Source organism: Panthera pardus, unplaced genomic scaffold, assembly GCF_024362965.1.
Source record: "Panthera pardus isolate Hobbes unplaced genomic scaffold, ASM2436296v1 HiC_scaffold_19, whole genome shotgun sequence".
In the NCBI taxonomy this organism is placed as follows: domain Eukaryota; kingdom Metazoa; phylum Chordata; class Mammalia; order Carnivora; family Felidae; genus Panthera; species Panthera pardus.
The window spans coordinates 24,608,866-24,633,331 of record NW_026526754.1 but is presented as its reverse complement, the minus strand read 5'-3'; the positions used below and the strand labels follow the sequence as shown (position 1 = coordinate 24,633,331).

The 24,466-nt window shown below is 57.4% G+C and overlaps 1 protein-coding gene across 1 annotated transcript; it reads left to right on the top strand.

Moving 5' to 3' along the window:
* Positions 1–524: 524 nt before the first annotated feature.
* Positions 525–24,061, top strand: LOC109245552 (uncharacterized). Its single transcript, XM_019412957.2, has 7 exons — positions 525–690; positions 1,072–1,192; positions 1,333–1,460; positions 15,326–15,451; positions 22,705–23,082; positions 23,468–23,754; positions 23,974–24,061. Exons 1-7 carry the CDS (start codon positions 525–527, stop codon positions 23,992–23,994), a joined length of 1,227 nt encoding a protein of 408 aa, XP_019268502.2. The 3' UTR covers positions 23,995–24,061.
* Positions 24,062–24,466: the final 405 nt, after the last annotated feature.

Below are 24,466 nucleotides of genomic sequence, written 5' to 3'. Positions count from 1 at the left end.
AGGCCGCGAGGAGGTCGGGGGGTCAACTGAGCGAGTCTGCAACTGGACAGAAGCGGGGAGAAGAAGCAGAGCGGAGCCGCACAGAACATTCCATCTGTGGTTGTGAGTGCGGGTCGTTTACGGTCGAGGCGAAGCGATGTATTCCTTGCTGTGAACCTCAGTCAAGAAAGTGTGGACGAGGGGCGCCTGGCTGGCTCCGTCGGGCGCAGCGACCGACTTCGGCTCAGGGCGTGATGTCGCGGTCCGTGAGTTCGAGCCCCGCGTCGGGCTCTGTGCCGACGGCTCGGAGCCCGGAGCCCGCTTCGGATTCTGTGTCTGCCGCTCTCTCTGCCCCTCCCCCGCTCGCGCTCTGTCTCCCTCTGTCTCAAAAATAAATAACCGTGAAAAAAGTTCTTAAAAAGTGTGAAAGTGAGAAATATTGGGTTGAATGGTGGCTCCGGAAGACGGTCTCCTGCCCAGAACGTGGAAGCTTGACTTCATCCGGGAAAAGGGTCTTTGCGGTTGATTAAGTAAAGGCTATCGCGATGGGGTCATCCTGGATTCAGGTGGGCCCCACATTCATCGTCCTTAAAGAGAAAGAGGAAAGGACACCGGAGGCCCGGGACAAACCAGGCGGAGCTGGGATGCGGCCGCCAGGGCGGCCTGGTGGCGCCTTGATTCCAGGCTCCAGCCTCTACGCTGAGGAAGCAGGTCTGCAACGCTCTTACCCTGGCACGTGGTCACCATGAGGCATGAACACCTGGGCCCCCGCTGGTCTCCGATGGCACGTGCTGGACACACAGCGGGACAGGGGCTCCCGCCTGGGGCCGAGGACCCCGCGCGAGGACCCCGTGCCCCGGTCTGGCAGGGGTGTGCAGGAGGCTTTCCCTGTCTTTGGACATGGCCACGTTCTGGCTATTTGGAAAAGCCTTGCTCCCTGGTCCTGAAACCCCTCTGGGAAAAACGCCCCCGTGACCAGGGAGCCTGGGCTGGCCCGAGGGAGGCCCAGCAGCCTCCACGGGGAGTAGCGCCACGGGGAGTTTACACGTGACAAAGCGCTTCCTCTATGTCATGGCCCTTGCGCCCTCACAGCTGTGGGGAGCTGGTTTTGTGGGTTCCCGGACGAGAGAAGCAATGCCGGGAGGACCCGGCGTCCTGCGGCCAAGCTGACCCCAGTCCGGCCTCGCCCCAAGTCCTGCTTTAACAGTGACACGTGAGACGGCTCTGGGCTCTGTGTCCGAGCACTCCCCCGGCCTCATCTGCGGCGCCGAGCAGGCACTCGGCAAGCAGTGTGGACAGAACGGAGTCCCGGCCCAAGGCCTGCCCCAGGGTTCTGGCTGATCTCCCTCCCAGGGACTGGTACCTGGCACGGGCTGGGTGGTGGGAGGGCGGGGGCAGCGAGGCGTCTGGCCAGAGCGTGTGGAAATCTGCAGGCTCAAGGGAGCGAGCAGATTCAGCCAAGCCTTGGAAGCGGAAAGCAGGTGGGGCTGGTCTGGGAGGCCAGGTCCCGGGAGTCCTTCGACCGTGCTCGCGGCCCACGGCCACCCGAGAGCCGTACGCGTCCGAACTCGGGCCCTGAAGCCAATACACCCAGGCTCCAATTCGGGCCCCGCCGCTTAAAGTACCAGGCCCCCGGCAAGCAGTGCGGCCGGCTGCCCCGTCTGCGAAACAGGACGGCAAGGGTAATTGTCTCACAGCCGTTACAAGCATTAAATGAGATGAATCGCACGACTCAACGAGCTCCAGGGGCTCGTGAGCGTTGAATGACAACACCCCATCACCCAGGCCCATCATGGGCCAGGGGGTCAAACTCTCATCCGGTTGTCCCTCGCCTCCAGCACCCTTCTGCGGGACGAGGAGGGGGCTGGCATCGTTCTCTGGCTGCGGGGAGCCTGGGGTTCACCACACTCGCTCCTCATGATGGCATCCCCCAGGCACCCGAGGGGAGCCGAGACCTGTTAGTGCTTCCACTTAGAAGCAGCGCTCACGGTTTTGCAGCACAGCGGGCGAGCGTGAGATCTGGCTCTCGTTGTGGGCCTTTCCCGCCTCCTGAAGGACGCACCCATCAGAGGGCCTGTGGAGACGCCCGCTTCAGAATCCCAGTAACAGGCTGTAGGTGGGAATGAGAGCTAGTACGAGGCCACGATTCCCACTGAGAACAACCAGAGAGCAAGGGGCCGCCTGCTGGAGGGCGTCAGGAGGATGGGCTTAGAGAAGGGGGACCAGCGAGGAGAGCCACCGGCACCTGCTTGGATTCTGGGGGCACCTGTCGCTTGTGGCACTGGCGGGAGGCCGAGAGCCGTGTGGCGCTGCACCCAGAGGGTATCCCCACCAGGGACAGAGAATCAGTGGAACTTTTAGCGGCGACGTAGGGTGTTGGAAGGACTAGCCAGTTTTCCCCAGAGGTGATGTGGTAAGTTCTGGGGTTAGGTGGAAATGGGTTGTGTGGAGGGCCCTCGAGAAGCAAAGTTTAGACTCTAGGACCCACCAGTGTGTGTGTGTGGGGTGCCTGGGGGGCTCAGTAGGTTGAGGGTCCCACTCTTGATTTCGACTCAGGTCATGATCCCAGGCTCATGGGATTGAGACCCGTGTTAGCCCCTATGCTGAGCGTGGAGCCTGCTTGGGATTCTCTCTCTCTCCCTCTGCCCCTCTCCCCCACCCACTCACACACTCTCTCTAAAATAATAACAATAATAAAATTACTTGTTGTGACAGAAGACAGGACCACATGTCCAAAAGCCAAGAGAAAACACAGATCTTAGAAACAGGCCCAGAACTGATCCAGATATCAGATTTAAAAGGCAGACTTTAAAAACTACCATGCTGAGTAAATTTAAGAAAAGGGACGGAAAGATGGAGAAACTCAGCAGAGGGCATTCTAGAACCGAGGGGGGAAAATACGCTATCTGAAGAGGAAGAACACAGGTTAGACACAGCCGAAGACAGAATTGGTAAACTGGAAAACAGGCTGATAGAATCTAACCACGTTGAAGCAGGAGGAAACAATTCACGACAACAACGTCGGAGACAGACGGGACATGGTTAAGAGGTTAAACATGCGGTAACTGGAGTCCTGGGAGAAGAGATCAAGAGTGATAAAGAAGTAATACTTGAAAAGATAATAAAAGAAACCAACCCCTGAAACCCGCAGCATCAGAAGCGTGATAAATATGAAGAAAGCCACGCTGAAAGCACATCGTATTAAGACGTCTTAAAACCAAAGACAAATCATGGAAGTGGCGAGAAAAGACTCCTCGCCTTCAAAGGAACAGTAACGAGACTGACGACCAACCCCTCGGCAGAGACGCGGGCAGGTCCAGAGACAATAAGGTCCCGTCTTTGAGAATGCCGAAGCAGCAGCGCTGGCCCGCTTCCGTTACCCTCTTAACGATAACGGTGTAATGGAGACACGTCGGGCAAGTAAAAACCGAGCGGCTTTCCTGCCAGAAAAGCTGTTCCAAAGGAAGTCCTAAAGGTTCTTCAGACAAAAAGAAAATGACCCCAGAGAAAAAAGTGGAATTTCAGGGAGGAACAAGGAAGCAACAGCAAGGGCGGATATGTGGACACACGCGAACGAACGCTTCCTGAGTGCCGGCTGCACGAAGCCGCGATGAGGATGAGTCGTGGGGTCCAAAATACGTGGGGCGTTAGAAGGCATGGTCACAAAACACAAGGAGCGGCTGGGTCTGAAGAGAGTTAAGTTATTCCACGTTTCCCGCATGAATGGGGAGTGGCTAAGTGTCTTAGATTGTTACAGATTGATGTGCCTCTAGAGTAACCACTAAAGGACCAGTAAAAGTTAATACAGGGAAACTGTGAAATATCTAAAATGTTTATTGATCCACAAAAGGCAAGACACGAGAGAAAAGAGCTTATAAAAGAGATAAGTCAAATCGCAAGAAATATGGCCGGTATAAATCCAAACATCTCAGTAATTGACCATCTCCTGTGCTGGTCACCACAGACAAGCCTTCATTATAAGGCAGAAAGTCTGAAAGATAAGCACACTGAATGGAAAACCACTCAAACGGGAACCGAAAGAAAGCTCGCGTAGCTATACCAACGCGACGGAAGCGAAGCCTTCGGGAGGGAAGGATTACCGGAGGCACAAAGGGACATCTCTCCTCGTGATAAAATGGTGAATCCGCCAGAAAAATATTAGAATCCGAAGTTTGTATTTATTCACTAAAAAGCCAACAGAACTAAAAGCAGGGGCGGAAAGATCCACAGTCGCGGTGGGGATGTTAACACGGCTCTTTCGGGACACCAGGAGCGGCCCTGGTTCCTCTCATCTGGAAACTCTAGCTTCTCAAAAGGCCAAGCAGAAAGTGAATCGCGCCTTCGCGGAGCACGTCCTCTTTGTCGGAAATCTCTGCTTGGAGCCAACCACAGACGGGGCAGCGCGGGGAGCCCAGCTGGCCCTTGTCAGGCGCCGACCGAGGAATCCTTCGCAGGGAACACAGCCTCTTTATGGAGCAGGCGGGCTTTGCGTGGACACACGGCCCCTTGGACTTACTTCCAAATTCTTTGCTCTTTTTAGTTGAAGGTAACCTCAGTCCCAAGGTTACGCGTTTCAAGATACGAACAGTTTCCTATCAAAAAGATGTGGGGCAGGGGCTGGGGCTTCCTGGCGGGCAAGATAACGGCGGCCACCTAAATCTGGATCTTTCCAGACACCCTCGAAAACTCACGCAACTGAAGGGGAGCAAGGCCCACGCAAGTTCCACGCTGTCAGCATATCCACGTGACAACGAATACTAAAAACTTACAATTATCCTGTAGACAGAAAAATAAGCACTAACTTCAGAGCTGTTTCTTGCGTTCCCACCTCAGAAAGCTGGGTGGGGAACGGCATGAGTTTGGGAAACAGAAGAGGACCGAGCTAGAAACACCCCCAGGAAGAGGCAGCCCGTCACAACTGGGAAAGTGCCAGAAAGAGAGTTCTGAGAACCCGCAGCAGTGGCCACAGGAAAGGACCTCAGAAATGCATGCAGGGTTTGAGGACGCAGCCTCAGAAAGGCAATTCTTCAGGGGGGGAGAGGGAGAGCTGCCCTTCCGAGATGCCAAGGCGGTGGGGAAAATCTGTAGGGAAATTTCGGGTCTCACAGCCAGACAGCACAGGAGAGCACACACCCTGTCTGTGTGCACCCAGGGGCTCTGCGCTATCCGAAAACAAGGGCAATTCTGAATCTCATAAGCCGCCCCAACTTGACCACCATGTCCATAAAATGCAGATAGAATTCTTCACCTAGATAATGAAGAATTTAACACCTCTTAAGGGAGAGAAAAAAACAGTCTAGAAGTCCAAACTTCTAGATTTTCCCTTCTCACACTGGCTCAGGTACTTTCAGAGCCATCATAAGCAGACTCACTCACTCTCTCTCTCTCTCTCTCTCTCTCTCTCTTCGTGTGTGCATGCACATGTGTGGATGTGTGTAGATGTGAAGAACGGAGATTTGGGGACCCTGTTTAGCAATTTTTTGGAAAAAGTTAAAAGCTGTTATAAAAAGGAAACAGAGCATGGGGATCAAAACATTTCAGGTGGAAAAACTTACCATCCCCTCCAATCAAAACAGAACAGAAGAAAACAGTAACGTAACACTCCAAAGGAGACTAAATATTCTCAAACAAGCACTTGAGTGTATGACAATCGCTTTGAGCCGTAAATTCCAAGACTAAGAACAAACATGGATACACACACATATAGACACACGCATCCAGGAAGAAATGAAGTAAATATGGACAGAAAGAAAGAAAGAAAGAAAGAAAGAAAGAAAGAAAGAAGACAAAGTCACATATGCAATGAAGACTTCATTAAACATGCCCAAACAGGAGCAGAGTTGAGTACAATTTAATGATACCATTGAAGGAGAGAAGAAAAATGGACCAAGGGAATGGAAATGAGATAAAGTCAAAAAGCAAAAAGTGTCAGAGAAAAAGAGATTGGAAAAGAAGGCGGGAAGAGCCAGCACGTATAAACTGCAGAGGTAGACGATCTGAATCTACATGCCCAGAGCCACCGGGCTCCTGGAAAATTCCCCTTGGAGTTCCGGCTCTGCCGTACCTCAGTGAAGCTATCAAAGTTAAAGATAAAGAAAAAGTTCCCAGGTCCTCTGGGCAAAAGTATCCAACAACCTGAAAAGGCTCAATAAGTAAATAGGACGAGCCCCAACCCCTGTACAAAGACGACCGAAATCCCGTATCAGAGAACGAGCCTCTGTAAGATTCTCTCTTCCCCACACAGCCGCCAACACCAGACAACGGAGGAAACACGGCCCCTGAAGGAAGTGGGGAGCACAGGCCAGTGGCAGAGGACAGAAGCGTGTCTGCACGTGGATGAAGGGGGTGACGCCGGGTGAGTCCCACTTCATGATGTTTTTGCCTGATGGCAAGACCCAGTCAGCACCACGCCGATGGCTGACATTCTAGCAGAAGGCACATAATCTCACTGGGTTGAAAAGCAAAGGACAACATTTACAGAGATCGCAGAGCTGGAAAGTGATGGGAGAAATCCAGGAAAACACAAAAACAGAGAGAGAGAGAGAGAGAGAGAGAGAGAGAGAGAAAGGGGGAGGCACCAGAATGCTGTGTATAAACTCTGCCCAAATCCTTATCTGACACCTGAATTCTGCCTGCATCTGTTTCACGGTATGAACTGCCAGGTAAAACAGACCCACCTCAAAAACCCATGCACACCCGAAGAACTATCACGGTGTCCAAGAGCTAAATGGCATATTAGTTACATTTGAAATATTTGATTTTTTAAAGAATACAAACCACAAGAAAACTAAACCAAAAATCAGTAACAGAGAGATAAGTTGAAAATCCCAAACTATGTGGAAATTAAACAACACACGTCTAAATAACAAACGGGTCAAGGGAGAAATCTCAAGAGAAATTTAAAAATATTTTGAACTAAAAGAAAATAAAAATACAACTTACTAAAATCTGTGGAATGCACCAAAAGCAGTGCTTAGAGGAAGGTTTATGGCATTGACTGCACATATTACAAAAAAAGAAAAAAAGGAGCTAAAATCAGTACTTTATGTTTCCATCTCAGGAAACCAGAAAAAAATAAGGGCGAATCAAATAGGAAATGAGCAGAGAAAAGGGTAAGAATTAGAGCAGAAGTCAATGAAACTGACAACAGGAAGTCAACAGAGAAACCCAACAAACCACAAGCCGGTTCTTTGAAAAGATCAATAAAATCAGGGAGCCTTGGGCTAAGATGAGAGGGCATGAATGACTAATATCAGAAATGAATCATAAAAATATTAAAAAAGAAATGAATCACAGCAGATCCCACGGAATTAAAAGCGTAATGAAGGAATACTGGGAAGAACTCTGTGATTACAAACTTGGTGACCTAGACAAGATGGACAAGTTCCTTGAAAGACATAATCTGCCAAAACTCACAGAAGAAATAGACAATCTGAATAGGTTTCACTTATTTAGAAAATTCAATCAATAATTAATAACCTTAAAAACCAGAAAGCACCAAGCCCAGAGGGGCTCACTGGTGAATTCTACCAAACATTTAAGGAAAAAATTATCCTCTATAATCTGTTTCAGAGAAAACACTTCCTAACTCATTCTATGCGGCTGGCATTACCCTGATACCAAAACCAACGACATTACCATTATCTCTCATGAATACAGATGCAAAAACCCTCAATAAAATATCAACGAATTGAATCCAGCAATGTATAAAAGAATTATACACCATGACCAAGTGGGGTTTACCCAAGATATGCCAGACTGATTCAAAATTAGAAATTAATGAAAGTATCAGTCACATCAATACACTAAGAAAGAAAAAACATACGGTCATATTAATAGATGCAGAAAACACCTTTCACAAAACCCAACACCTATTCATGATAAAACTCGCAGTAAAGTAAGAATAGAAGGATTTTTTTCGACTTGATTTTTTTCGACTATCTGCAAAAGCTTACAGCTAACATTGTACTAGAAACCTTCCCACTAAGATCAAGCACAAAAATGTCCTCTCTTGCACGCCTTTTCGACATCACACTGGCAGTTCTAGTTAATTCAACGAGACAAGAAAAGGTATACAGATTGGGAAGGAAGAAATAAAACCGTTCACAGATGACGTGATTGTTTATGTAGAAAATCTGAAAGAACTGATAGAAAAAAAAAATCCCTCCTGGAACTAATAAGTGATCACAACAAGGTTGAGGGATACGAGGTTAATACACAAGGGTCAATTGCACTGAACAAGTGGAATGTGAAATTTAAAAAAATACCATTTGCATCAGCATCTCAAAATAAAAAAGTTAGGTATGATTCTTTTAAAAAAAATTTTGTTAATGTTTATTTTTGAGAGAGAGAGAGAGTGCGCATGTGCACGAACACGGAAGAGGGGAGGGGCAGAGAGAGAGGGAGACACAGAATCGGAAGCAGGCTCCAGGCTCCGAGCCGTCAGCACAGAGCCCGACGCGGGGCTCGAACTCATGAACCGTGAGATCATGACCTGAGCCGAAGTTGGATGCTTAACCGACTGAGCCACCCAGGCGCCCCTCTAACAAAATATGTACAAGATCCACGTGAGGAAAACCGCAAAACTCTGATGAACACAATCAAAGAACTAAATAACAGTTATACCATTTAGATATTCCATGTTCATGGATAGGAAGACCTCAGGACCATCAAGATGTTAGCTCTTTCCAAGTTGATCCCAGCAAGTTATTTTGTGGATACAGACACACTGATTCTAAAGTTTATATGGAGAGGTGAAAGACCAGAATAGCCAAGTCAATACTGAACGGGACAAACAAAGTCAAGGGCTACTACGACACTGCTAGACTCACAACGCAGCATGCGGCTACAGCACTCAGCGATGTGTTGGTACGAATTCAAACAACAACGGGAACACCACCACACACCCATCGGAACGGCCCAAATCTACAACACTGGGGGCTCTCGTTAAGGCAAAATGGGGCAGCCACTCTGGAAGAACTGGGTGATCTCTTACAAAGCTAAACGTACTCTTGCCATAAGACCCAGCAGTGTCACCCCTTGGTCATTCATCCAAAGGCACAGAAGACTACAGCCACACAAACACCTGCACAGGGATGTTTCTAGCAGCTTCACTCCTAATGGTCAAAACTCGGAAGCCACCAAGGTGTCCTTCAGTAGGTGATGGATGAATAAGCTGTGGTCCATCCAGACAGCGGGGTCTTGCTCAGTGCCACAACGAAATGAGCCGCCATGAAAAGACACGGAGGAAAGTTGCATGCGTCTTACTAAGAAGACGTGCGAGAAGCCGGTACGTGTGGTATGATTCCGACTCTGACATTCCGGAAGAGGCACAACTCTGGAGACAGTAAAAAGATCAGTGCTTGCCAGGGGCTGGAGAAGGAGGAATGGACAGACTGCAGAGGAAATACTCTATGTGATGCTGTACAGGTGGACACACTCATTATACACCTGTCCAAACCCACAGAACGTACGACACCACGCGTGAATCTTCGGGTCGTAACTATGGACCGTGCGTGATCAGCACGAGTCAGGGTGGGTTCATGCTTGTAACGAACGCGCCACTCTGGTGGGGGCACTGACAGTGGGGGAGGCTGTGTGTGTAGGGGAGGAGGTATATGGGAAATCCTGGTACGGCCCCCTCTAGTTTTCTGGGGGATCTTAAAGTGCTCTAAAAAAATAAAGTCTTGGGGTGCCTGGGTGGCTCAGTTGGTTAAGCGTCCAACTTCGGCTCAAGTCATGATCTCACAGTCCGTGAGTTCGAGCCCCGCCTCAGGCTCTGTGCTGACAGCTCAGAGCCTGGAGCCTGCTTCGGATTCTGTGTCTCCCTCTCTCTCTGACCCTCCCCCATTCATGCTCTGTCTCTCTCTGTCTCAAAAATAAACAAACATTAAAAAAAATTTTTTAAAGAAAATAAAGTCTTAACCAAAAATCTCTATGAGCCAAGAATTCAACAAAAGTAATAATACTTTTAAAAGCGCATTATTTCCATGGTTTAAAAAATGCACCCTAAGGAAATTCAAAGGGCAAATGACAAACTGGGAAAATACAGAAATATACAAAAAAAATATACACAAAATATACAGGGATATATACACAAAAATATACCAAAAAAATACAGGGAGAATATCCTTCTATAGGGGGAACTACTAAAAATTGAGGTGGGAGGGCAGACCCAATAGAAAAGTGAGCAAAGATGCACAGACATAATTCACCAAAAATACATAAAAATGGCCACTATCCACATAGCGTTGTTCAACGTCGCTCACAACAGAAGTGCAGGTTGAAACTACCCTGTGATATCAGGGCTCACCTCTCGGGCTGCAGCTATTTAAAAGCGTCACTGCCGACCCTCCCAGGTTTGCTGGGAGGAACACAAACCCCCCCCGGGGTCCCCGTGCAGGGAACGCAGCCCGTCACCTGCGCTCCGGCAAGCTCCCTGCTAGGATGCGTTCGGTAGCCGCCCCGACGACAGCACCAGAGCACGCGTGCACGAGGTGATCTGGCGCAACACTGTGCCTGCAAGAGCCCGGAAAGAAGCCGAGCGCCTGTGGGCACGGCGGTGGCTGAACGAGCTTGACACGTCCACGCGGGGCTCCACGAGGCCGTGAGAAAGAGCAAGGCTGTCCTCCGGGAGCAAATATAGAGCGGCTTCCAGGATGCGCTCTCAGTGCCGTCTTTTGGGCGAAAGGAAGGGGAAACAAGGAAACAGAGCATGATTTTTCTTTTTTTGGCTGACAAGTCCAGCTTGTGGACCTTTACTTAGTTTTTAGAGAGAGACAGAGCGTGAGCGGGGAAGGGCCAGGGAGCGAGGGAGACACAGAATCGGAAGCAGGCTCCAGACTCCGAGCCGTCGGCACGGAGCCCGACGCGGGGCTCGAACCCACGAACCGTGAGATCGTGACCTGAGCCGAAGTCGGACGCTCAACCGACAGAGCCACCCAGGCGCCCCAGACCATGACTATTTTTGCAGAGAGAATCTCAGGAGGAATCAGCCAGAAACGCACGAGACGGTGTATGTGCAGAGGGGAGGGACGACGAGCTGGGAGCGGTGCAGGACCTCTGAGGGTGCTCGCGTGTCGTCTGGGGGAGCCGTGACAGCAGTTTACACACCCGAAGATGAAAAACATGGGGAGGGGGCTCCCCAGGATGGCAGAGACAAAAGAGTCTAAGTGTATCTCCAAGGAATAACGTGTGGGGAGGCAGGAACTCACCGGAGTCAATTCTGAACAACATTTTCTTCAAGACAAAAAAAAGTGTAAGCAATAGTAAACTCTGGGTAATAGCCTTGGTTTTCTTGGGGGGGGGGGGTGGGGTGCTGGGCACTTCTGAAACTATCTTGTTTGCTCCGGGACCAAGCAAGTAAGTCCGACGGTGGGTGCCAGGCGCCTCCCTGGAGGAGAAGGGAGGGAACAGGAATGGCCCCGGGGTCTGGGGTCAGGCGCTGGGATTGGGGGTGTGGGTGTGAACTCGCGGTCTCCCACACGCGTGTGAGCCACACCGGGGAGGGGCTGCGGATGCAGGTGTGTTCCCGGCACCTGTCCTCACGCGAGCCGAGCACCAGGGGCAGCGGAGCCCCGAGCCCAGATCTGGGTTTCTGAAGTCCGTGTGCCCGGAAAAAAGGATTTTGGGGGAAAATGCCACACGGCAGGGCTGTGGCAGAGGAAGTGCAAGGTGAGCCGGGATATCTGTTTTTACGCGAAAGTAAGGAATTGGCTCAAAGAAGGACGGACGTGTCAAAGGGACACAGAAATCTGGGACGATTTCAGCGCCAAAACACAGAATAATGGCCATGGGTTATGACCCGTAAAACGAAACGAAACCCATGAGTCCGTACTGATACGAATGCATAAGCAGAGGAGAAGGACAGAAATGGAAAATCATCATTTAGCAACGGTGACATTTATCGAGGTCTGACGAAGGACACTTACACGTGCCCAAGGCACCCCACAAAACCCTTGTAGCTTCCGTGGTCGGTGACCGTGGGCCCCGACGCCCAGAGCCTGGGAATGGGGCCACACGTGGGCCCCGGATGCATCCACCTGAGGCGGCACAGGAGGATTTCAGACAGGAGGGGAGGCCACGTGAAGCCAGGACAGAGACTGGAGGACGGGGCCACAGCCCAGGGATGCCCGGGCCCCAGGGAGCCGGACCCGGCAGGAAGGACCCTCCCCCGCGGCCCCTAGAGGGAGCGGGGCCCCTGCCACACCTCCGGCCTCCAGGACTGTGGGGGAAAAGACGCCTGCAGTTTTAAGCGGCCCAGGCTGTGGTCCTTCGTTGTGGTGGTGCCAGAACCTATGACAAGCAGCCCCTTCCCAGGGCAGGAGCCCAGGGGACACCCTAACCGGGTGGGGGCCCCCGGCGTCAGGCACCTCCAGACAGGACGCACGGAGGAGGAGCTCGGCCGGCACCTCGGCCTCTGGGGGGCATCCCACAGACAGCAGGCCTGTGCCCGCCCACTGGCCCCCGGTATCAGCGACCCTGCTGGGACACTGGGCAGGGTCTGAACAAGGTCTGTGGACAGTGTGACCGAGCGCTCGTGGAATTTTCCAATCTCACAGTTGAGCTGTGCTTACGGAGGGGACACGCACCCCTGAAGTATTCCGAGGCGAAACTAAGTGAGATGTCGGAGGGGGGCACCCCTACCCGCCGCCCGGCCCGCTTCATCTGGTCCCATGTCTGCTCAGTCAGGTGCAGGGCGCGGAGGAACCCGCAACCCCGCCCGTGCCCCTTCCTCGGGGCGGCAGACGTCCGCAGCCCACACCGCCCCCGAGGCCCAGGTCAAGGCCGGCGGGAGCCCTCCTGCAGGGAGGTGCTGGCTTTCGCGCTCCTCCCGCGGCTGCGCTCGCACGCTCGACGCGGTGCAGACCACACTGCGGTCACAGAGCCCACACGGCCGAGGCGGGCAGGCCCCGTGTCCACGGCCCTTCTGCGTCCCGCTCGGGGTCTCTCCCCGGGGCCTCCTTCTGGACCTGCAGCCTGAGCGTGAGGCCGCGCCCTGCCCTAACACGCACCGCACCTGCCCCTCGGCTGGGAACCCAGCGCCCCTGGGCTGCCCCACCCTCACCCCTAATCCCCGGCGGCCCTCCCGCCATCTGGGACCCTCCTCGGCCACGGTCCTCCTTCCTTCTTGGAACATTCCCGAGGCTTGGCGTCCCTGCTGACTTTCCTTGGTTTTCAGGACTTCTTTCCAGATCCATGTTAAATTCATCATTTGTTCTGGCCTGTGTGTGTCCTGAGACACAACATTCTTCCTCACGACGGCGCAGAAGACGTCTCAGGAGACAGCGCTTCTCTGACAGCTCACGGCCCGCACCGTCTGTGGGTGGTTCCTCTGCCCGGGAAGGGGCAGCTTCCGTGGAGAAGACGTGACCCTCCGCTCACCCGTCAGGGTCGGGATCGCTGCTGTTCACGGCGTTTGCACACGGACGGAACCCTGAAGAACAAAGCCCTTTGAAAACGCAGCCAAAGTGGGGCAGTCTGCCTGGAACGGAGTTTCCGGGCACGGAGCCGTCCTCCCTTCGCAGAAAGCACCGGGCACCCCGATCCGGGGGCGGTGGGGGGCGGGGGGGCCCCCCAAACCTCCTGGAGCAAGCAGGAAAGTAATCAGGGGTCACGAGAGGCTGACTTTCGATCGGGAAACCTCTCCATCGTGGTTTGAGGTTATGTATTCGGATATTATTTTCCTCATTCACCATTTACTTTCCTAAAATAATGAGCTCCTTCAGATTCTTGTGGCAAAGGGCTTCCAGTAACGTCTGGGGTGAAATCGGGGTGCTGGGGGGGGGGTCGTGTGCTGCCAGAAAGGATGCCTCATGACAGAAAGCCGTGGCGCTCCAGGGACACGCGTAGGTCTCCGCTCCCTCACCCACACCTCGCGCCCCGCTGCTTTTCGCATCATACGCGCAGGGCTGGCACACGCACGGGGTGCTGCTCGCCAACTTCCTAGATGCCTGCAGTCAGGCCGCTAGCGTTAGCTTCACAGCAAACCGCTCCATTTTCCGCGTCGGGCCGGATCCAGGTCTCTGGAATGATAGTGCAAAGCTGCAGGCTTCTCAGGAAAAATGCAGCCGACGCCCCTACGACCTTCAGCCTTCGAGAGGCCAAGTTAAACCCGCGGGGACAGAAGGAGGCCGCCCCACCGCCCTCCCTCCGCCTGCACCTCGCGCGTGACTTCCTCTCGGAAGGGCGATCCCGTGTCCGGCCCGTGAGGTTTTCAACCTTTCCTGGGAGCGTCTCTTTTGTCCGTGCGGGAAAACCCTGCAGGACCTTGAGGCCGAGTGTCTCCTCTCCGCGCGCCCGCTCTGGACAGTGTTGCACGAGGTGGGAAGAGGGCTCGGCATCACCGAACGCCCAGAGGGCTTCGTGGGACGGCGCCCGGCACGCAGGCGCACACATGCTTCGCTCAGGTTCCCAGGGGTCCCCGAGCCAACGTTCTGGTCACTTCTACCCACTCCACGGGGCTTATGACGCACTTCCTAAGAAATTCTTACCTTCAGAATCTGTCCTTGTTATGGGGTGAATGCGGCCCGTCCAGAAGACACGGGGAAGCCCTAACCCCCAGTACCTGTGAATGGGGGCCTCATTTGGAAACAGGGTCTTTGAGGATGTGTTTAAGTCAAGATGAGGCCATTAGGGTGGGCCCTCACCCAGAGACTGGTGTCTCCAGGAGAAAGCCAGACGGAGACGCAGAAACGTATAGGGGAGAGGCCACGTGAAGACAGAGGCAGGGGTGGAGGGCACGGCCACAGCCAGGGGTCACCTGGAGCCCCCAGCAGCCGCAAGAGGCAGGAAGGACCCTCCCCGGAGCCTCTGAAGGGGCACTGAGAACCTGCCAGGCATAGAGCCCTCTGGGGCTCAAAGCCCACCCTGGGCCCTTCTGAACCCCACACCGCTGCCCCTCACGCACCTCCACGCCCCCCCCACCCCCATGCTGTCCTCGGTCTCGGGGACCCGAGAAGCCTGCACAGAAGGACGATGAGGCATCGAGTGAAAAGTGTTGCAGGAACGACCCGGGCATCGGAGGCGGGCTCTAGGAGCCGCATGGGGCATCACCTTGGACTCCGCCCAGAGAGAAAGCTCTGGGGCCCCCAGCGCCGGGAACCTTGCCGCAGGCCCCTTACCCAGAGGTGTGCGCTCAGACAGCTTGCTGGCCGGTGGGGAGCAAGCGTGTGTTCCGCCCCCGCCCCCCGCCCCCCCACCGCCCTCTGCCGTCCCCGGTGGGCAGCTCAGTGCTCCTCACCACCCCCGGAGAGAGCAGCGGAGGGTCTGCGAGACCCCGCGGGGGTGCGCTGTCCCTCCTGTCCGCACCCTGCTTGGGGGCACCGTCCCCTTCCCACACCCCCAGAACAAATGCGCCGTGGAGAGCAGGAGCCCCGAAACGAGATCTTGCTTTGCCGCAAAAGCCTGCGGGTGGTCCGGGCCGGCTGGATCCTCGGGAAGACGGGCCGCTCAACAACGAATATTGGGAGAGGTGGGGGCGAGGGGGTCTTTACCCGAACAACAGTTGGCACGCAGGCCGGAGCCGGCCCCTCACACCCACCTGCCCTCGGCACGCCTGGAGGCCCGAATGCCTTCCCGCTGGCACGCTCCCACCACGGAGACAGGGGCACCGAGGGGCCGTGCGGACCCTGCTCTGGTTTACAGCCACTCACCTGCTCTCGGCTGCCTTTTTCCTCTGAAAACACCCTTTTTATGACTAAAAGTTCTCATCTTTCTCTGGCAAACTCCGCCGGGCTGTGGGAGGCTCAGAGGCGGGGGAAGCCCTGGGGACAAGCTCACGAGCACAGAGCTTCTCCCGCAGGCCGGGCTGGTGCCCCTCGAGCCTCCAGGGCTGGGAGAGGGACTCGGAACCCATGGGGGCGGGTGACCCAGGACTTGGCCGTGGGCCCGGGCTGGCTGTGACGTGCAGAACCCCCGTGCGTGTGACCACCAGGTGCGCACGGGGGCTGACAGGTGTCCCTGGACAAAGTCCACGAACGCCTCAGAGAGCCCGCGGAGCCTTGTGAGCGTCCTCTGCAGCCTCCCCCTGGTGACATCAGAGCGGGAATGTGGGAGGCATTTCGGGGGGTGTGTGCAGACCAGAGCTGGGGCATTAAGCCACGCCCCCCCTCCCCGGTTCCTGGTGAGTCCCCGCCTGCTCCAAGTGGGGCCCTGGCAGAACCTAGGCCAACACGGGTCACCGAGAGGACACTAGGAGGCGGCGATGCCCCTCGATGTGGAGGAAGAGTGCCATAAGGAGGGGGCCGGCCGGCCACCGCTCGCTGAATCCGAGCCACGTGAGCCCGAGCCACTGCTCTCTGACCCGCACCGTCCCCGGTGGTCACCGCTCGTCACGGCGGCTACTTAACTCATTCAGAACGAGTCAGAATTCGATGAAACCGAACATTCAGTGCTTTGGTTCCCGGACACACATTTCGAGCGATCAGCAGCCACGTGTGACTAAGGGCAACCGTGTGGATTGGGTGTAGAAGGTTTCCGTCTCGGCAGAAGGTTCCGGGGGCAGGAGCAGGGGCGCCCCCGCTGCACCAGCCCCTCGCCGCCTCACCCCACTGCCGGGCCCTCAGGGATGCGCTCCGAGCCGGCCCTGCCCTCTCTCCAAAACAGGCGGCTCCCCGCAGCACTGACCCCCGGCACGGGGAGAGGAGCACATCCAACCACTGCCTACCTCGCCCGCCGCACCGTCAGCTTTAAGTACTTTCTGAATAAACGGATGGTTAGCTCCATCCGGCTGCGATGGGCACGGTGGCTCTAAAACACTCCTGCAAATACTTGGACGCCCCTGCCCTCAGCGGTGGAGACGAAGTCCCTTCCCCTTGAGGGTGGGCTAGGCTTCGCGGTTGGCTGTTGACGCACGGCAGGCCGTGGACGTGATGGTGCGTGACGTACAAGACGAGATCACCCCGCCCGCCCCCCCTCCCCCAGATGGCTTGCCCGGTGGGGGTCCGTGTGGCCGGTGACTGAGGCCTCCAGACACGAGCTTGGAGATGGACGCCCCGGGGCCCAGGCGACCTCCAGACGCCTGCAGCCAAGCTGACAGGCTGGGTGAGACGCTGTGAGGCCAGCACCACACCGCCAAGCCACTGCCAGGCCCCTGGCCCACAGAAACGGGGAGACGGTATATGCTGACTGCATTCAGCTGCTGTGGCTCGGGGATGTTTGTTACACGGTAGTGCGTAACTGACACCACGGACAAGGGTTTTCTCTAGAATGCAGACAGGCTCACGTCGCCCCCAAACTCTGGCCCCCACGTCCTCGGGGAAGACCTCTGCTTTCCACTGAGCGTTTAATCCCACGGGACCCCACACGCTGTGCCGCTGGTGTGTACCCAGTGCCGAGGACGCAGAGGTTAGAAATCCGGTCTGATGGGTGGCTCGGTGTGAACAGCCTGCTGTTCCGATGGCCGGACAGCCCCCTCCCTGCCGCTGCACAAGGGGGCGGGACGCCCACGGCAAAGGCTGGCCTGGCCTGCTATCCTCGCCCTTCTACCCGTGTGTCCTTCCTGATGGTTCTGCTCTACCGTCAAAGCCAAAAGGGCAGCTCTCCTGACAGGTACGGTTTCTCCAATGGCCTCCGGAGCAGAGACGGCCAGCTTCCTAGACGTGTCGTTCTCTGCAGCGCGGACCAAGCCCGATAAATCACGGGGAAGTGGGCGGCTGCCACAGATGCACATTATGACCGGCTGGGCAAGACGTCCCCGCTCTGGGCAGCCCAGGTGGAACGTGACCCAGACGAGGAGAAAATGGCGGTTCAAGAGCGAGCTGTCCATCAGAGGCCCGCCGCCCCCGACGAGCAGGGAGAAGCTGGCCACGGACGCCACGTGGTCCGGGGGATCGAGCTCTGGCAGGAACGGACCACGCACAGCCCCTGCTCTCTCCAGCCACGGGGCCTCGTGCAACGGGCTGTTCTCTCTGAGCACCCCCCTTCCTGCCCACGCGGGGGGTGACATCACATTGGAAAGGGACATCGTGCGGACCGCGGAGGAGAGCAAGGGTGAGACGCTCCTTGTGGGTGTCTTCCGTCCCCTTAGCATCTTTCCAGTGACTCACAGTGCTTAATTCTCAGGGATCCCCTTCTCCTGTGCTCAGGCCCTTGCGGGCGGGTCCAGAGAGAGCTGCCGCAGGCTGAGCCCCTCCCTCGCCAGAATCTCGAACGCTGCCCCGTTGGGGGCCAGTGTCTGACCTGCCTCGGCAGCCTCCCTCCTGCCCCAGTGCCAGCTGTCACTGGCGGCAGATTGAACCCGGGCCGGCCGGTGAGGCTCGGTGCCATCCAGACAATTAAGGCTGGGGCTTGGACACACAGCTCCTGATCGCCCCTTCGCATCGTCACTGTCCCTTCTGGGCCTCAGTTTTCCCCGCCTGCAAACGGAAAGCGTAAGGCTGGCTGCCGGATGCAGCGGGGCCGACGGAGGTGAGTCAGAGCACCAGTCTCCGGCAAGAATAGAGCGCTGCTGATTTGGGAGACGTCCGGGTGCAGCGCTGCTGTCTCCTCCGGGCAGGACGGTCCCGGCTTCCCAAGTCAGGCACCGTGGGCCTGGCTATCTGGCCCTCAGTCGCCCTCAGTGCTCTCTCTCTGGAGCTCTGTCCTGTCTCCCCAAACCCACAGAGCACGGCCTCGACCAGTTTACACAGAACATGAATTCCTCCGGAAGAGATTTCCGTTTAGATAGCTCGGAGTACAGAAACCGGCGAAACAGCCACGGGGCTTCTTCCCGATGTCCTGGCTCTGTTCGTGTTTGTGCCTCCGTGACAGCCCGAGGCCCCCCAGGGCACGCACACTGCCCTTTTTAATGGAATTCTGTGTGCGCGGATTCATCCCTTCCGCGAGGGCCGTCACCACCTGTGTGCCAGGCCTTCCCGGGCGGGGCGGCGGGGTGGGGGGTGAGGCCCGGCCGACAGCGGCGGCCTCCAAAGTCCTCGCGGCGCCCCGGAAAATCCTAGGCTCAGCAGCCTCGTTTCAAACCATCAGTGGGGGCCGAATCGTGGATTTTCAAAACCACTACCCAAGGCCCCCAGACGGGCTGTCTTCAGTGGCACAGTCCTGGTGCAGACGCTGCCTGAGCCCAGAAAGGCAGGGCCCTCACCCTCTTGGCCTCCTTGTGCTTTTCTAAAGCGGGAGGCCTTGTTTGTACACGCTGCAAAATCCATGCTGCTCCGAAAGCACATTCTGTGCACACGTTATCGAGGTCATGTGGTTACAGCCGTGCCCAGCTGTATCTGAGAGCAGGCGGTTTGCAGGGAGGCGCAGAGAGGGGCAAGAAAGCGCAGGGAGGGACAGGGAGGCGCAGGGAGGTGCGGGGAGGTGGGACCGGGGCTCTGCAGGGCTCCCATTTCTTTTCCTCTGGCCCCGCAGCTCTTAGAAAATGGGGACGGCTGTCAGCAGCTGGCTCGTTCGTGGAGAAAGGTGACGAGCTGCAGGAAGGCGCCCAGCCCCTCCCCCGGAGGCCACCTGCTCCCCCCCTGCCCCCGCACTGTCACCTGCACTGTCGCTGACCCGCTGAAGTGCTGAGGAAGAGCACCCACCAGCCCCAGACGCAGGACGGGCTCACAGGCCTGGCCGCCTCCTGCTGTGGTCAGGAAAGGTCCCCGGCAAGTGGCAGAGCAGGGCAGCCCCTGTGGCCTCCAGCTCCGTCCCAACCCGGTGCTTCCTTTGGTTTCCACGCCGGGTCGGCTTGTGGTCCTCGAGCGCAGTTTTAGTCCTGAGGCTCCTTCTCATAGGTACTATGAGTTCCTAGATGGCAGAGGCCAGGGGACAGAGAGTGTCCGCATGCCAAGAGGAGGGGACATCTTAACATTTCTGCCACATGTCGCCTGAGTTAGAGAGCAGCCACTTCCTGTCCACACTGGCTGCTGGGCCAGCCCCGGGTCAATGGCTACCGTCCTCCCTGCTGGGCAGTTCAGTGAGCCCACCTCTGTGGGCCCACAGCCCTGCCCACCCTAGCACTTGAGGCTCTCAGATCTGCCCCTTTCTGTCAGGATCAGCACTGGCCACCTCCACGGGAGGTCACGGCCCTGGGATCCTAGCTAGTGTTGCTGCTGTTGCTGCTGCTGCTGCGCAGGCTCTGAGGCCCCATCCAGCTGACTTTGAGAAAATCATTTAACCTATGCGAGGATTAACGTGACAATGGCTCCTGCCTCTTGAGACTATGTGGGGACAGGCAAGGTAAGGAGGGTTTGCTTTCAGGAGCCCTCACGGAGATGAGGACAGGAGCCCTCAGGGTGATCAGGACAGGAGCCCTCAGAGAGATCAGGACAAGAGCCTTCAGGGAGATGAGGACAGGAGCCCTCAGGGAGATGAGGACAGGAGCCCTCAAGGAGATGAGGACAGGAGTCCTCAGGGAGATCAGGACAAGAGCCCTCAGGGAGATGCGGACAGGAGCCCTCAGGGAGATGAGGACAGGAGCCCTCAGGGAGATAAGGACAGGAGCCCTCAGGGTATCAGGACAGGAGCCCTCAGGGAGATCAGGACAAGAGCCCTCAGGGAGATAAGGACAGGAGCCCTCAGGGAGATGAGGACAGGAGTCCTCAGGGAGATCAGGACAAGAGCACTCAGGGAGATGAGGACAGGAGCCCTCAGAGAGATCAGGACAAGAGCCCTCAGGGAGATGCAGACAGGAGCCCTCAGGGAGATCAGGACAGGGGACCTCAGGGAGATCAGGACACGAGCCCTCAGGAGCATGGAGCTATTAGGTAGAGAGAAAGACCCAGAGAAAGCAAGTGGCCCTTTCAGTAGCTGGGCAGGAGACTCGCTCACTGCTCCCCATCCGTGCAACGTGCTTTCCAACAGCTGACATGGTTGCCTGTCACGAAAGTGTCTCGTATCCTGAGGCCGAGCCACCAGCCACGGCGGCCTGACCACTCCCCCTCGGCAACACCAGAGGCCCCCACATCACCTCCCAGGCCCTGACGTCCTCTTGGACACACACGACTTGGCCATCCTCAGAGGCTCTCGTACTTGGCAGAAAAGCACCAGCAACACCCTGCGCTCGGCCCAGGGGCCCTGACGCGATGAAGGATGGGCTGGACAACCACGGAGGCGCTGAGGCCAAAGCAACTGGTTTCACAAGCTAGAGGGCGACCTGCCAGAGGGCCCCCCACCCAAGGAGCGAGGGTGCCAGCCAGTTCTCCCCGCAGGGAGGGCAGGGCGGGGAAGGGCAGAGGAGGGAGGGGAGGGGACGTGCTTGCGTCCACGCCTGTTCTCAGTGATAACACGCCCCTGTCTAGCGGTTAGAACGCGAACGAACCATCCTTCGTCTCTGGGGCCTCGCGCAGCCGCCGGGCCAGGCGCAGGCTCCGGGGCGGAAAGAGGCCCGGGTGTCCCAGGGGTGTCACCTGCGGGGCGAGAATGAGGTGAGCCTCACAGGGCCGTGGGCGGAGGGACCGTGTGACAGGAGGGCCGTCCGGAGCCGGCAGAGCCGCTGAGCGCTGGCCCTGCTGTGCCCGGCACTCGTTAGCGGGGAGGAAACAAAACCTCTGGATAAGACGACGGAGCAAAGCGAGAAGGTGTCACGCAACGGACCACGACTCAGCAAGTTTATTTTGTGGAGCCGCGACCCGCAGGGACGCTGGGGTGTTCCGAAAAGCAGCGCGCACGCAGTCTGCAGAGCCTGTGAGCCCCGGGCCCGGGGTCGCCATCTGGGAGGTGGAGACCCTGGCACCCGCCTCGCCCCCGCCCTGCTGGCCCCCCCCGTCCCCTGCTTAAGGAAACGGGGCCACAGCAGCCAAGCAGGGTGGGCGGGAGGGTGGGGACCCGCCCCGCCTTCGACGAGGCCTTGGCGCCGGGCACGGCTCGACTGAGGGCTGAGACGATCCCCCACAGACAGCGTCCGCCCCCAGACTCTCCCGAAGTATCCAGACCCCGCTCCCCCAGGAGAACCCCTTAAAGGCAGTGTCTGCGCTAAGCCCCATGGAGCCCTCTCCCCAGACGGCTTCCACCAGCACCCGAGGGCCACAGAGGCTCTCGAGCCCCGCCTGGCTCCCTTGCTGGGCAGGGACGGCATTGGAGAGATCGTCTAGGAGGTGACGACGTCCTCACCCGGCAGCGCACGAGGACACGCAGACGTTCTGACTGACAAGAGGCACCTGACAGGCCCACGCGGGTTCCCGGGGCTCAAATCCCGGCGTAGCACCTGCCGCTGGCCGTCCTCACCGGGGCCTGGGGATGACTGCGCCCTCCTCTCAAGGTCGCCGAGGATTAAGCGAGATCTCCGTCGGGGCCACGGCGCCTCCCACGCGGTACGTGCCCAGGGAACACTCCCTCCCCTCCCCCTTCCCCTGGACGCGTGTGATTCTACGAATTCATTTCGCGTGAAACTGGAGGCCTTGCCCCGTGCACGCTGGCCGTGGTTGCCGGGGCCGTAGATGCCAGCAGGCGTGCTGGTCCGACGGCGGTGGCCCTGCCGGACACCCCCACGTGCCCCGGCCGCCCGTGCCGGCTCCTCGGGTGTCCTCCCCGCTCCCCTCCTCAGGTCGGGCGGACCGGGGCAGCTCCGAGAACGGCCGCGGGGCCCAGCCCGTCAGAGCATCCATCACCTGGTCTCGGGGGCCGTGGCCCAAGTCAGGCCCACGGGATGAGGTGCCGGGGCGTGGCTGGGGACCTCCGAGGAAGCGGCTCACGCCCCTGGGGCTCGGACCGGAAGCTTCCAGAGGCCATGCTGCCGCTGCGAGGCCAGGGCCGTCTCAAGAAGGAAGCGGGGCTGGAAACCCTCCACCGCGCGTGCCCCCTGAGCTCGGAAGCAGACACCCCGTCAGCATTTCCGATTGTGCTCGAGGCCCAGATTCTCCGCCGGCCCCCCTCCCCAGCCAAGGGGTAGCCCGGCTTCTCTGCAACCGCCCCTCCCGGCGGCCCCGTCTCCCCGCTGCCCTGCCCGTGAGCCCCGGGCCTCGCTCCGCCCCTGGCCCGCTCACAGCGTGGACGCGCCTCTGGCTGGGTGCCGCGGGGCGGCGTGTGGGCCCCCCCGGAGCCTGTCCCGCCGCTGCCCGCGCAGGGGTGCAGCTGCCCGGCCCTTCCTCGGACTGCTGAGAGGATCAGAGGTGTGGGCCCCGACGCGCTCCCGGGGGCAGGTCCCGCTGAGTCACCGACCGTGGAAGCCGCTTCCAGCTGCCGGTGAGCCGCCACACGGACGGAGTGCCGGCCGCGTGAGCCCAGCTGAGCCACAGCCCCAGAGATACCCCGTCCCAACCCACACCCCAGAGGGGCTGCCGACGTGGCCAAGGCTCTGCCCGGCGGGTCCCGGGAGCTGAGATTACCCGGTGGCGGGGTGGGCCCTCACTGTGACCACAAGTGTGCTTGCGGGACGGAGGGAGACGCTGGAGGGACGCGAAGGACGCGGCCACCAGCCAGGAGGTGCCGGGAGCTCCCAGGAGCTGGGAGAGGCAGGACGGACCCTCTCCTGGAGAGGGTCCGTCCTGCCCACGCCTTGATTTGGGGCTGCTGGCATCCGGGCTACAAGAGGATAAACTTCCACCTGGTTTGTGGTCCTTTGTTACAGAGGCAACAAGAAGCGAACACCACGACTGCGTCAACCGGAAGCGTGACTTTGTAGCAATTAGCGATCATTCTGTGTGTGCATTTAGACCCACGCTTCCCCAGTTCAAGCCAGCGGCGCCCCTCCCCCGGGTTCTGCACCCGCCTCACCTCAGCCTCCAGCTCAGCCCCACCACATCCGACAGGGATGCTCCAAACACACAGTTTTGCTTGGGTTGCTCCCAGCCTAGAGTCTCTAATGGCTCCCTACTGCCTTTAGGCCAAGAACTAATCTCAGAAGCACATTACGGGGTATGGGCGATCTCACCCCAGTTTACTTCTCTAGCTCAGTGTCTGCGCCCCCTCCTTCCCACCTTCCTTCGTCCAGCGAGCTGCCGCTAATGTCACAAAGCGCATGACGAAGAGGGTGAGGCCTGGCGCGGTGCCAGGTGCGCAGGGGCCGAGGCGGGAGAGCGGAAGACACTGGGCCTGGCGTGGCCGGGGCTCATGGGCTCCTCCTTTCTTCTCCAGAAAACGTCGATCGGAAATTAGCCTTCAAACGTTTTCCCTGTTCCCGTGAGTCTACGATGCTCAGAATGTTCCAGAACACACGAAAATACATGCCCGGAAAACCGGGAAAGTTTGGGCCTGATTTGTCCAGATTAGCTATGTATATGGATCGGGACCCACCCGCCCACTGCTCCAAAGCCCACAGTCCCACGTATGAGAACCTACTTCCCAGCACAAAGAATCAGAGGGGGAGACGAGATAGAAAGGGAGGGGCAGCCACGGGGTCCAGATGGGGCTCTCGAACGTCCCATCCTGGTTGGCTGATACTCCTGTGGCTTTTTCCACAGTGGCAAGCGGCACGGGGAGCAATGCCTTCTGTGAAGGGCAGGCCCCCTGAACCCCGGCCAGGGCCCCGTATACAGCAGGAGCACAATCAACGCACGTTGCATACATAAACATACCCAGTGCTTTCCAGAGAGGGGTTCCCAGAGCCGTGCGGGCATCGTGGCCACAG

Coding starts and splice junctions, on each gene's coding strand:
- LOC109245552 (XM_019412957.2), top strand. CDS start 525: ATGGGGTCATCCTGGATTCAGGTGGGCCCCACATTCATCGTCCTTAAA. Junction 23,083..23,467: donor GAAGCCGCTTCCAGCTGCCG/GTGAGCCGCCAC, acceptor CCTTTGTTACAG/AGGCAACAAGAAGCGAACAC. Junction 23,755..23,973: donor TCTCAGAAGCACATTACGGG/GTATGGGCGATC, acceptor TTTCTTCTCCAG/AAAACGTCGATCGGAAATTA.